This window comes from Anguilla rostrata, chromosome 11 (assembly GCF_018555375.3).
Source record: "Anguilla rostrata isolate EN2019 chromosome 11, ASM1855537v3, whole genome shotgun sequence".
NCBI lineage: Eukaryota > Metazoa > Chordata > Actinopteri > Anguilliformes > Anguillidae > Anguilla > Anguilla rostrata.
Window position 1 is genome coordinate 32,184,062 of NC_057943.1, and position 12,664 is coordinate 32,196,725.

Here is a 12,664-nt window from a genome sequence, read left to right on the forward strand (position 1 = left end):
AAAAAAGGTATGCAGTTGATCTGGACCCGATTGACAAATGTTCCTGTAAAAGCTGTGGCTTGTAGTAAAACTTTTTTTAATGTTATAAAAATGTTGTTGAATGTTGTCGCAACCAAGTTGCCGTGTTACACAACCTCGTGGCAGCATTCTAAAAAGTTACAGTAAGGTTTTGTAATGGCTAGGGACACAAACGATCCGAATCTTATACCCTTATCACCGCCCACCCTGCGATGTCACTGGACAGACAGTATGGGGCGTGCCCTCTGTCCTCTAATGATGACCCACCTGATCGGTCAGCCAGCCAATGTGCTTGACCTCTTTGCCGCCCTGCATGCCTCTCAGCTCCTCCTTCACTCTGGGCAGGAGCGCGTTGGTGCCCGCCTGGATGGCATTGAACCACGACTGTGCCACGGCCGGGTCCTTTGCCCTCAGGAAGAGAGACGACTTTCTGTCTGCGGTCACAACCTCAAGGTACCTGAAGAACGAAAGGTAGGGAGGGTGTGGTCGAAATGCATTTAAACACATCTGTTATTGGTTTATTTTAAAAGTGCACGGCAGCACCAGCTTTTGGCCTGCCTCCGCCCACTTTGTAATTTTAAAAGATGTGAACTGGGGGTGAGAGTGAGAGCACAGAGGGAAGGGAGGAGGAGGGAGGGGTGGTAGAACCAGTCGGTAATGCATCACAAATGTGCTTGTCAAAAAAAAAGTTTAAAAAAAATCCTTTTTATCACTTTTAAGGACCTACCATAGATCAAGCTAGCGGTAATTTCTATTATAATGTCAGTAAATTACTTTGAAGACCTAGCAAAGGTATTTTGGTAAAAATGAACCGAACAGGACTCCAGTGCTGTCCTCATGTGGTCACAGAGTAGACGAGTGATGCAACTCTATCATTCCCTGACATCTCCCATCCCTGAAGCCAGGCATGCACCATGAGCTTCCAAGACCTTCCCCGAGTTTCAATCCATAAAACCTCACCTCCAGCTGCCATATCGGGAAAGGTTTGACTCAGTTATAAAACTGGTGGGAATGATATCATTTTGGAACAGGAATTTTCACTTTCAACTTACAAATGGAAACCTTCTGCCTGGCTAAGCAACCAAAAACTTCCCCAGGTTTCAAAATGCCAAAAATCAACTTAGAAAAAGCTTTTTTTAATGTTTAGATTAGCACTTCTGGGAGCTTGTTTCTTCTATGGCATCATCTGTGAAGGTCAATTTCAGTTTCTCTGCTTGACAGTTGGCAAGTGACAGCAAACATGGAGGCAGAATAAATCTAATTGTGCTAATTGTGAAGAAAGTTTTCTTAATATTCAATGGGAATAAATGATTTCGTTTGATTGTGATAGTGATTGTACCAGACACAGAGATTACAACAAGTTCCACCTGAGCCAGTTAAAGCCTGTTAGTACAGGAGTGTGGCTAAAAGAAGCTGCTCAATGTGATTCTTTATAAATGTGTCCATGTGCTCGCAGGTTCTGCATTTTTAAAGTGAAATGTTAGTTTTTCTTTTAACTTCAGTCTTTTCTGTTTTTCTCCCTAGTGTGGAATTCCCATTCAGGCTCAAGCTGCAGTGCTCATCACATCCACTGCTGTGTCAACTCCAAGCGTGCAGTCCAGCACCAGGGGTCACTGCTGCCCAATGAGACGCTCCTCTCCGGGCTGACTGAAGCCCTGCTGTTGGATGGGCCCCATCCTCATACTGGAATATGGAGCAGTGCCTTAACAGATACCAGACCATGGGCCCCATCCACACACTGGAGCAGTGCCTTAACAGATACCAGGTCATGGGCCCCATCCACACACTGGAACAGTGCCTTAACAGATACCACACCATGGGGCTCATCCACGCACTGGAACAGTGCCTTAACAGATACCAGGTCATGGGCCCCATCCACACACTGGAACAGTGCCTTAACAGATACCAGAGCATGGGCCAATCCACACACTGTAACAGTGCCTTAACAGATACCAGGTCATGGGCCCCATCCACACACTGTAACAGTGCCTTAACAGATACCAGAGTATGTGCCCAATCCACACACTGTAACAGAGCCTTAACAGATACCAGACCATGGGGTCCATCCATGCACTAGAACAGTGCTTTAACAGCATGACCTACCCTGCAGCTGTTTGAATGCGTATATATTTCACTGTCCATAATACAAAACAACCAGCATTTTACCCAACGACTCATTGGTTGAATTTTTGGTTTGATTACAGGAGAAATCGAATATCTGCTGTGACAGAAAGGTTCCATCGCCTAAGCACCAAATTCAGGGTCCTCCAATTAAAACAGCCTACCTGTGCTCTCCGTCGGGTGGGCAGGGCTTCCTGGCGACCTGGCACATTTTCAGAGGGATGGACTTGCCCTCTGCCATGGAGTTGGCCCCGCCCTGTTTGTGGGGGGACGCGGGCGGGGAGTCCCATGGGGAGGGCGTTCCGGTGGAGGCGTTCCGAAAATAGGCCGACATCTCCTTGATGTACTTCACTGGAAAACAGGAGGGGAGGAAAGCGTAAAGCGTAAAAACCATGGCAACTTCAATAACATTTTATTTACACACACACACACACCAACACATGCGCACACGCACGGTTCGGTCTGAAATCAACTGTAATAGAGCACTCGTACATATTGTCCAAATTGAACGTGTATAAACACTGCTGGAGTTGAGTTAACACTGTTAAGAGTTGACCAGTCCCTTTACACAGCTGAATGTATTATGAGAAGTGAGCACAGGTCAGCACTTCTCTTCTGAAGAGCCCCGTCTGGGTTCGATCCCGCGACCGCACTCTTATCTGCCATGCAGCCATTACACATCCACATACCAGATCCTCTCCCACACTTCCTGCTCATAAATCAAAACTACTGACCAGCCTTTTAAACAAGGCTTTAATTGACCTTTGTTTTATTTTCATTTAGATTTCTACTCCTCTTTTTACTGTTTTTCATTATTCATTTAACTTAACTACTTTGTTTTTTTCTTTTATGTGTGGTGTACCCCTTCATTTTGTGCTTGTTTTACTTCTGTGTAGCACTTCTTTGCGTTACTGATATTAATGAAAAGTGCTACTGTTATTATCAGGCTGTTGTTGCTACATACTGCTTGGTAACAGATCATTAGCATTTCTGACCCATTACATTACATTACAGGCATTTAGCAGATGCTCTTATCCAGAGCGACTTCCACAACATTTACATAGAATTTGTTTTACATTGTATCCATTTATACAGCTGGATATGTACTGAAGCAATGCAGGTTAAGTACCTTGCTCAAGGGTACAACGGCAGTGTCCTACCCAGGAATTGAACCTATAACCTTTCGGTTACAAGCCGAGTTCTTTACCCACTGTGCCACACTGCCGCCCCAGCCAGACTGCAGACAGCACGGAGGTGTAAGCTGAACTACAGGGGAACCGCTCTCCTCGGTGCGTCTGACAGCCAGGGAGCGGCAGGCTGGCGCGCAGATGGGGGCCCAGATGCCGGCGCTTTCGAACCCCGCTGCTCCCTCCGCGTGCCGTCTGCGCGCTCGCTCGCCCCCGGCCGCGCGGTAAAGGGCCCTCCGCCGCCCGCGTTCGCCCGCCGCTCGTCACAAACCCCGACGCGCGACTTGGACCGGGGGGGACGTTAAGGCCGGTCACCCTCAGTGTCTCGGCCTTAACCGTCTTCTAATAACGGGGTGCGATTTCCCTGAAATCACCAAGCAGTTTTTCTTGCCATTTAAAAAATTGGAGATTGAAGCTACCTTGCACAACCCCGCTGGGCCACGGGTGGGAAATTAATGAATCCAGCTAAGCTCCTTCACTGAGTTGCACTCGGTGTCCCAGAATGACCCCTGTCTTCCGCTAAGAGGGATCAACCAACACCTCCATGGCAACAACACATCAAATGCAATCTCAGCAGCGGCAGTCTATCAACACCACAGACTGGAGGTTAGAATTCCATCCATTATTGAAAAGGGAGTAAAAATGTATTCATTGCTAAAGAAAAAAAAGTTTTAAAGAAAAGTATAAATAGTAATTGTGTAGTAATTTTCCAAGTCACTAGCTATATAGAAAACCTTCTGTCATTCAAGGCTGCTCCATTGATCGATAGGGCTGACTGAAATCTTGCATGCCTACTTTACCCTTATACTTTCTCTCGCAAAGTTTTGGCTCCCAAGGCTGGATTTCAATTAGCCGCCATCATTTAAGTCATCTGACACTTTCTCAACATTCCTTGGCACATGAATGACAGACAGGGCTGTTCTTGTGTCCCTGTATGACACCTTTCACTGTGGTCTCATCTGCAACTGAAGCAAGTGAATCGGAGTGGATGTATAAAGCCAGTGAAGTAACCGAGTCAGGCTATAAAACAACTGAACAGAGACAGGGTAACTGGTGTAAAGAGAAACCTGCTCACATACGCACCAGTCCTCCAAATCCCCACTCCTGCTATTGACCCTGCACATGCATACAGGCCTCGGAGACCGCAGGCTCATCTCAAGGGGTGCGTTCCAACCGCTTATTTTTTACCTCCTCGTTTTTACGGACCTTCCTCCGTCCTTGTGTCCTTTCCTCGGGTCCTTCGTTAGGTGGAGCTAAGGAGTGAGGAAAGGACACAAGGAAAGGATGGAAGGAGAAAAAAAATTGATTGGAATGAGCCCCATATCTCTTGATGACTTCTTTCTGTATCTTGCTACTACAGGCCCCTCCCACAACTGATATCACACTTCAGATCTGTAAATACCTGCTCTGCGTTGAGTTCTTGTTTTTAATCACCGAAGTGCCAACATCCTGTGAAAGATTGTGTTTCTTTTTGTCTTCTTGCAAAACCCTGCACCCTTTTCAGGAAAATGCCTGCTGGTGCCTTAAGTGAAATGGCTGGAACATTAATTTAGTGCATTTATTGGATTCATGTGCCGACACATTGAGTCTCATCAGAGGTGTATCAGATTTGAATTTTGAGAAATTTAAGGTTAAGATTAGATTTGCTTAATGTAGTTAAAATCAATAGCCTATTTAATATTCATATATTATGATATTAATATAATAGCAGTACTGATAAACAATTTGTTGTTACTAGGAGGTCTGTAACTACTCAAAATACTTAAATAATAAAGCATTCTAAACAGAAACATCTTATGTGTGTGTGTACGCACGCTTCCAAACACATAGGCAAAGAACAAACTCAGACAAGGAAAATATAAATGCTAAAATGCTTGTGGAAATGTTTGTAAGCTCAGTCAACAATCAAATATGATTATATGCATGTTTCATTAATAAGGCCCAGTGTGATTAGTGTTGTGTGTTCAATATATTAAAATGATAAAATATTGGCTACATCTTTAAATATACCTTCAGAAAAATCCCAGTGTGAATCAGAAATTTGATTAAGTGTCTAAAAACACATATCTGATTCATTTATTGACTGACTGGATTGATTTATTAGTAGAATGATTTATTGATTTGTTTGTTGATTGCTAGGTTGATTAGCTGATGATTGGTTGACTGACTGTTTGACAGACCAACTGGCTGATTGGTTTACTGATTTACTGATCGATTGACTGTCTTATCAAGTGATTGGTTGGCTGATTGATTGGCTTTTTGATTATAGACTTGATTGGTTGACTGATTTATTAATAATTGATTGCCTGTTTACTTTCTTTGTTGATTATACATTATGACTGGGCGGTTAATAGGTCAACTGGTTGATTATCTGACAGCTTGGCTGATTGGTTGACTTTGAGAGATTGATAGGTGCTATATGAAATCTATGGCCCAGTCCCAATTCACCTCCTAATCACTCCTACGCGTTAACACTCATTTTTCACATTCACGACAGCCGCCATCTTGTAGGGTAGTCCCAGAACGGAGCGAGCCAAATTTTCAGCGATGAATAGTGGCTGTCCGGCCCTCCGACGTTCCCTCAATAATGAGGAAATTTATGTGCTGCCTTGAAAGCGAATGCTGACCCAGCAGGCATTGCATTGCTTAATGCAGTTGGCCGAGTCCTTAATGTACGGCGGAGCTAACAATATTTTAAATGCCATTTGACTGCCTTTTCAACAGACAGTTACCACGGTCAATTTCAAATGATGCAAATTTCGTCGAATAAACTGTACTGATAATGGCGATCAAAATGGCGGTAATCATTATTTGTAAAGTAAATGTAGCGGTTCAAAGTAGCTCGCTGTGTCCAGCCGTTAAGCGATATTCTTTTAAGTGGTGGTGATTTATAATTGATAATAATACGTTCTTTGCAAGCTCACATCTGCGAATTCCGATTCGTCGGAGAAGGCAAAAGTGCGTCCCACACACCTGCTGCTTTTTCTGCTCCCTGTCGCCCTGACGACTGCCCTCGCTCGCGAGCGAGCGGCCCTTACGTAAGCGACGCTTATAATTAAGCGCAACTGGAAACAGAGGGGGAGTGATTAGGAGGTGAATTGGGACCGGGGGGGGTAACGGTAAAAGCACACAGCTGTTCAGGACTCAACGAACAGGGCCGCTGCCGTCCTGGATTTAGAGGGATAATCTCCTTCGGATCCATTCACACTTCCCCTGCCTAACACCGCCACCTTCGGTTCCAGGACAGTGTCATCGGTGTGGCGGTGGGGTGGGTTTTAGGGGGAGGTGGGGGACTGGGGGGCTGGGGGGCAGGGGGGCTGGGGGGTGGTGTGATCCTGTGAGAATCTGTGCAAACCATGGGCTGGCAGACAGAGAGAGAGAGCTGGAGACTGATAAAAATAGACCAGGGAGTATGTGTCACTGGCAGGGCTTGGGTTTCGAGAGAGATGGAGAAAGAGAGAGACAGAGACAGAGAGAGAAAGAGAGAGACAGAGAGAGAGAGAGAGAGAGAGAGAGAGAGATGCAGAGAGCTAGAGAGAGAGAAAGAGAGGGAGCGATGCAGACAGAGAGAGAGAAAGATAGAGAGAGAGGGGGTGGGGAGGGATGTGTTCCTGAGAGCCACAAATAGATACACACACTGGCACACACACACCAGAAACACTCACCCAAATGACATACGTGCACCCAAACACATACACACGCACACACACCTACACAGTACACACACGAACAGACATTCAAACATGCAGGTTCACACTAGAACACTGCTACCACTACTACAACTTCTACTAGTACTACGGCTACTACTACTACTACTACTACTAATAATAATAATGATAATAATAATAATAATAGTCTGCATAGGACAGTTAAACCCCAGAGCTGAGAGGAGAGGGCTCGTTATACAGAGAGGTCGAAGACCTGTGAAGAACAGTGTGTGGCAATGCATTACCAAGCCTGAGTTAACCGGCCTCAAGTTGAGTGTAATAAGACCTCAAATGTTTCCATGATAACCGCTCCCTGCCAGTCTTATTACAGAGGCTAAAATTAGCGCGGACGGCACTGTTATTACTGAGGTACGGCCAGCTGGTGCTAGCGGTGCTAGCGGTGCTAGCGGTGCTGTGAGGTACTTCAGTGGGCCGAGACCCCAGCCACATCCCTGTCATTATTAAACAGCCCGACTCACAGCAAATCAGCCAACACACGCTGCTAACTCAAGTGCGCTACTTGTGTTAGGGCAAGGAATACAGAGGCACAGAGGTTTCTGTATTCACAACATGAATGCATCCGAGTCAGAAGTGGCACCCCTTTTTTAGGGAAAGCCTGCATATTCACCTGATTTCTTGTCAAATCAAAACAAAATGTGCAAATTAACAATAATGGTTCTATAAATATAATGGTATTATAAATATATAATTGCATATATATATATTGCATATATACGCATACACATAGACACACACACACATATATATATATATATATACATATAATGTATAATTTAATCAATTGAATGTATCTACCAGCAAAGTTTAAAGGTCAAGAGCGCAGACTGCCCTTTGATTGGCCAGCCCTCATTAGCACACAACCATTGGTAGTGGGGGGGGGGGAGCTTTAGCAATTAAGGCTTGAGCAGGCATGACTGCCCCCCCCACCCCACGGCCCCCGCAGCGTGCGGCCGTGCCCTGGCTTCCTTGTCGTCGTGGTAACAGTTGGCTTTGCCGCGCCGTGGCTGGAGAAGCTCTCTCTCTCTCTCTCCGCTCCGCCTGTGATCCCCATTAGCTGAGGAATGCGGGCACGCCTCGCTCGCCCGCCCGCCGCGGTGGCCTGGGAGACAAAAACGCGCGCGGAAGCCCAGCGGGGCTGGAGGAAGCGCGCGGTCCGCCAGGCTCTCTGTCCGTCTTTTCATATTTTCCTGCAGCGCGTTCCCAGAGATTTGTATATGTCCTTTCTGTTCATGGGATCTGTGGGCCATTGTACGCAACTGAAATGAATGTACGGATGACTGCGTCAACATGTACGTGCATCTGTAATGTACAACACACAAATACATACATACATACGAGAGACAGAAACAGAGGCACAAAGAAATATATTTGAGACCATGTCCAGGCTCCCATTAGAGACTAATTAAAACAGTAGCTTGGGAACTATTCTGAACAGGAGCACAAAGCACAGAAAACACTGCGGGGAGTGAAAAAAATCGACAGTGTAAACCGAGGGAGCTCAGCCAGGGGATTATGGGAAATGGCGCAGGTCCACTGGGGGGTCTGGTGCCCCGGCGGAAGGCTCTCACGCACATTTAATTAAAGCACGGGCGTCAGTCCTGTAGAAAAACACCGTTAAAGAGGTGAAACTATCAGTAAGGTTCAGGAGACAGCCAGTTAGCCTGGCAGACTTTCAGTGTGATTGCTTTGCGCACGCAGTCGAATGGATTCATTAAACATCCGGCCAAGAGTTCAGCAGTTTATGACGCTTATGGCATTTTACCTGGTGGCTCAGCAACTCATTTCACATAACAGCATCGCCCCAATGAAATCATAACATAATACATTATTATTATTATTATTATTATTATTAATAATAATAATAATAATAATAATAATAATGACACCAATTATTATTGAACATTTAGTCAGACATCACAATAGTCAGAGAAGGAAAATGTCTTATGTATGCTTAACAAGATTCCACATTAATCCTTGCATTACTCACTTGTCGCACGGTGTTTAGAAATTCCATCTGGTATATGACAAATATTAGGGCTTTCACAGAGAGACAGACATCTCAGGTTTGGGCCTTGACTACATCACTGTCCAGCATGTTTGTGTGTGTGTGTAAGAGAGAGCGAGAGAGAGAGAGGAGGGGGATGTGCGTGTCCCTTTTCCTAAGAAGCACAAACTGGAGAACACGCAGCAGAAACACTCACCCAAATGAGATACACACAACCCAAACACACACACACACATGCTGGAGAGAGAGAGATAGAGAGAGAGAGAAAGTGTGTGTGTGTGTGTAAAAAAGAGAGAGAGAGAGAAATTGTGTGTGTGTGACAAAGAGAGAGAGGGGAGGGGGGATGCGTGTGTGTCCCTTTTCGTAAGAAGCACACACACCACTGGTGCACACATACCAGAAATACTCATTCAAATGACATACACACACCCAAACACACACACACACAGTACACACGCACAGAGAGAGAGAGAGAGAGAGTGTGTATGTGTGCATGTTGCCAATATCATATAAATTAAGAGCAATTAGCGCTGAATTAGCGGTCTCATGCTTGAATATTCCAGCGATTTCATACTGTTGCTCCCATTTCTCAGCCTTCAGAAGTAATCTCCCCCGCTGCAGAGAGCGGTGACACTCACAGCTTAGCCCTCCATTGTTGGCTAATCCCACACAAGTCTGACTAAAAAAGCAAAACGAGAGTCCTTGAAGGACGAATTTTTTTCCTCAGAACCCCAGAAAGACAGAAAAGGCCGCCGCACACAAAGTGAATGGATGAACACACGGCACGAACACCGACGCCAGCATTACGCCCGAGAGCATCCTTTAACAGCGTCCACGCGGGGACCGGATCAGTTATTCAAAAATAACCGCCACGCATTCTTCAGTTACGCTTCACAAAAACGCATTAATAACATGCATTATGCGCGCGTGTAAACAAACTAGATATGCTCTTAAAAGAAAACACTTACGGTTTCTACTTCTTATTCTAGCTATAATTGCGCTGTTTTCCTAGAGAGGGAACTCCCATTAGGTTAGCAATGCTTCCTATGTGACGATGGTGACCTGGAAACGGTCGCAATTTATGATGCATCGGCAACACGCAGACTTTTTTCTCAATGATCAAAGAGTGAAAAGTGTGTCAATGGCAGCCCGTGTTTGGCCCACAGTGAATAGCCCTGGCTTACGCTGCATCACAACACAAAGCTTTGAACCTGAAAAACACTCATACGGAAAACACACACTCTCCTTACCACAGATGTGCATATTTAACTACACAGCCTTGCATATAAGCTTGTATTGTGCATGCTGAGGGAAAAACATTGGAGCTCCCATTAAAATGAATGGGGAATATCAGACTTTATCAGAAAATATATCAGAATATATTTACTTCTCTGATGGTGTTCTGAAAATTGATTATTAATTGTTACATTTTAATAAATATTTTACCAAGATTCCCAGACCAAAACAATTATTGTCTCACAAAACTACACATAAGGAAATTTATGATCACACAAAATTGACCAATGAGGTTTTCTTTGGTAATTAAATCACCTTGGTATTTTACATTGAACACAATGGGCAACAAGCCCTCAACATACCCAGTAGAGGCTGTTTCCCTTTACTTCCTAGGCTTCACAGCCTGGCTCCTCCTCCTACCCTCTATGTTCTGTACCTGCAGCAGTCATACCACCATCACCATAACACCCCCACCACCATGTCTCACAGGTAAGGGCAGGGGGAGGGGGGTGGGGTTGTGGTGTGCTTTGGATGTTGGGCAGTCCTTTTAACCTCCACACTTCGCTCTTGCCATCACTTTTTCCAGAACTCTGCGGTCTCTTTTAGGCACTTCTTAGCAAACTGTAGCCTGGCCATTCTGTTTTTGCGGGTTTGCTTCATGCAGTGTAGCCTCTGCTGTTCTGTTTGTGAGGTCTTCTGCAGACAGTAGTTACTGATGCATCCATGCCTGCCTCCTGAAGAGTGTTTCTGATCTGCCAGACAGGTATTTGGGTTTTTTTTCGTCATTATGGTGAGAATTATTTGGTAATCCACTGTAGAAGTCTTCCTTGGCCTACCAGGACCTTTGCAATTACTGAGCCCACCAGTGCTCTCTTTCTTCTTAATGATGTTCCAAACAATTGGTGGTCTGGCCTATGTCTCTGTTTTTTTCTTATTTTCCAGCCTCATAATGGCTACACTGACACAACACCCGGCCTCATGTTGACAGACACCAGTAACAGACACCAAAACTAATCAAAAGCGCCGAATCAAGGCTAGATACTGAAAGCTGTCTTATATCTACACTAAGGATGCAGCTGGACACACTGGACTAATTAGAAACACACGTGAAGCCATTTGTCCCAAATGTTATTGTGCCCTGAAATGGGGGTACTATGTATAAAAACTACTGTAATTTCTACATGGTGAAACAAAACGTATTTAAAAAAAAGTTGAGAATCTGCACTTTACCCACATGTGAATTGTTTCATTACAAATGTAAATTTGTGGATTACAGAGGTAAATCAAGAAGTCTTTGTCCCAAACTTTAAGGCGCTCACTGTTTATATGCAATGTACATGTGTGTGGGTACCAAATTATTGATATCAAAATGATGCCAATTTACAGCTGACCTCTTACCAGCATTTCACTGAAGCTAAACCAGCCATATTCCGTAGCCAGTGCTGCTCATGCAGTTCATGCAGAATGCCACCTTCCACTGCCAGATGCTGACAGACATACGGGCTGCACTGACCGCATGTGGGGGTCCAACACCCTGTTAATACCTTTACACTGCTTTTCCATTTCTGTTCACAGCCTGTTTTTCATTAAATTAGATTCTGCCAATTCAATTATAAGAACCACTGAAACAAGAGTACAGTTGGAAAAAATTTCATTGGATTCTTACTGATTCTTATTGGATTTCTTTTCATCTTTCTGGGCTTGAATAAGGAAGCCTCAGGGGCATTCTGGTTAAACAAATCAAGATTGATATTAATCCTTTCAAAATCAGCCAAGTAAAGGCACTCTGTCCAACCAAACATTTTCTCTCGGTTGCATTTTAATATTTTAAATGAAAGGGACTGTGTCAAAGATAACAATGAAGATAATATTAAATTGTACTGATATGTAAAACTGATAAACGACGACATTCTGGTGAACAGACTGTTTCCTTTTTCCCAGAAATATAACCCATTTGTGAATTTCAGCACTGGGGAGTTTGAGTTTATTTGGAAACAGTATCCACTGTGGAAAAGTATCTGTAACCTGCCCCATCGAAAGAGGTCATAGGTCAGATGGATCTGTGCATGTCGGGTAACTGTGAAAGTCTGGTGTTTTCACATCCACAAGTCCAGTTTCCTTTCAGACGAATATCGGAGCACAAACGAGGGCCCAATCCCGAACACAGCCCTCGGGACTTTAACGGCCTAATTCTGGGTCAGTGGACAATGGCCTGAGGGGGACAGAAAGGGTGAAATGGAACAAGACTTCTGACATCACCCAACATGTGACAAGTTGCTCAGAGACGAAGACGTAGCCTCAGATTTACATGACAGGAAGAGCTGTGTCATCCACTACCTTAAAACCAGGCACGTAGGAACTGTAAATAT

General features: G+C 44.6%; 1 protein-coding gene across 1 annotated transcript in view; it reads right to left on the minus strand.

Moving 5' to 3' along the window:
* LOC135234620 (alpha-1-syntrophin-like) overlaps positions 1 to 12,664 on the minus strand; it is a 42,890-nt gene that overhangs the window by 8,643 nt on the left and 21,583 nt on the right. Inside the window, exons 3-4 of the mRNA XM_064299419.1 lie at positions 2,304 to 2,490; positions 286 to 475 (exon numbers count right to left, since the gene is read on the minus strand). Of these exons, the coding sequence (XP_064155489.1) occupies positions 286 to 475; positions 2,304 to 2,490 (377 nt within the window). The remainder of the gene's footprint in view (positions 1 to 285; positions 476 to 2,303; positions 2,491 to 12,664) is intronic.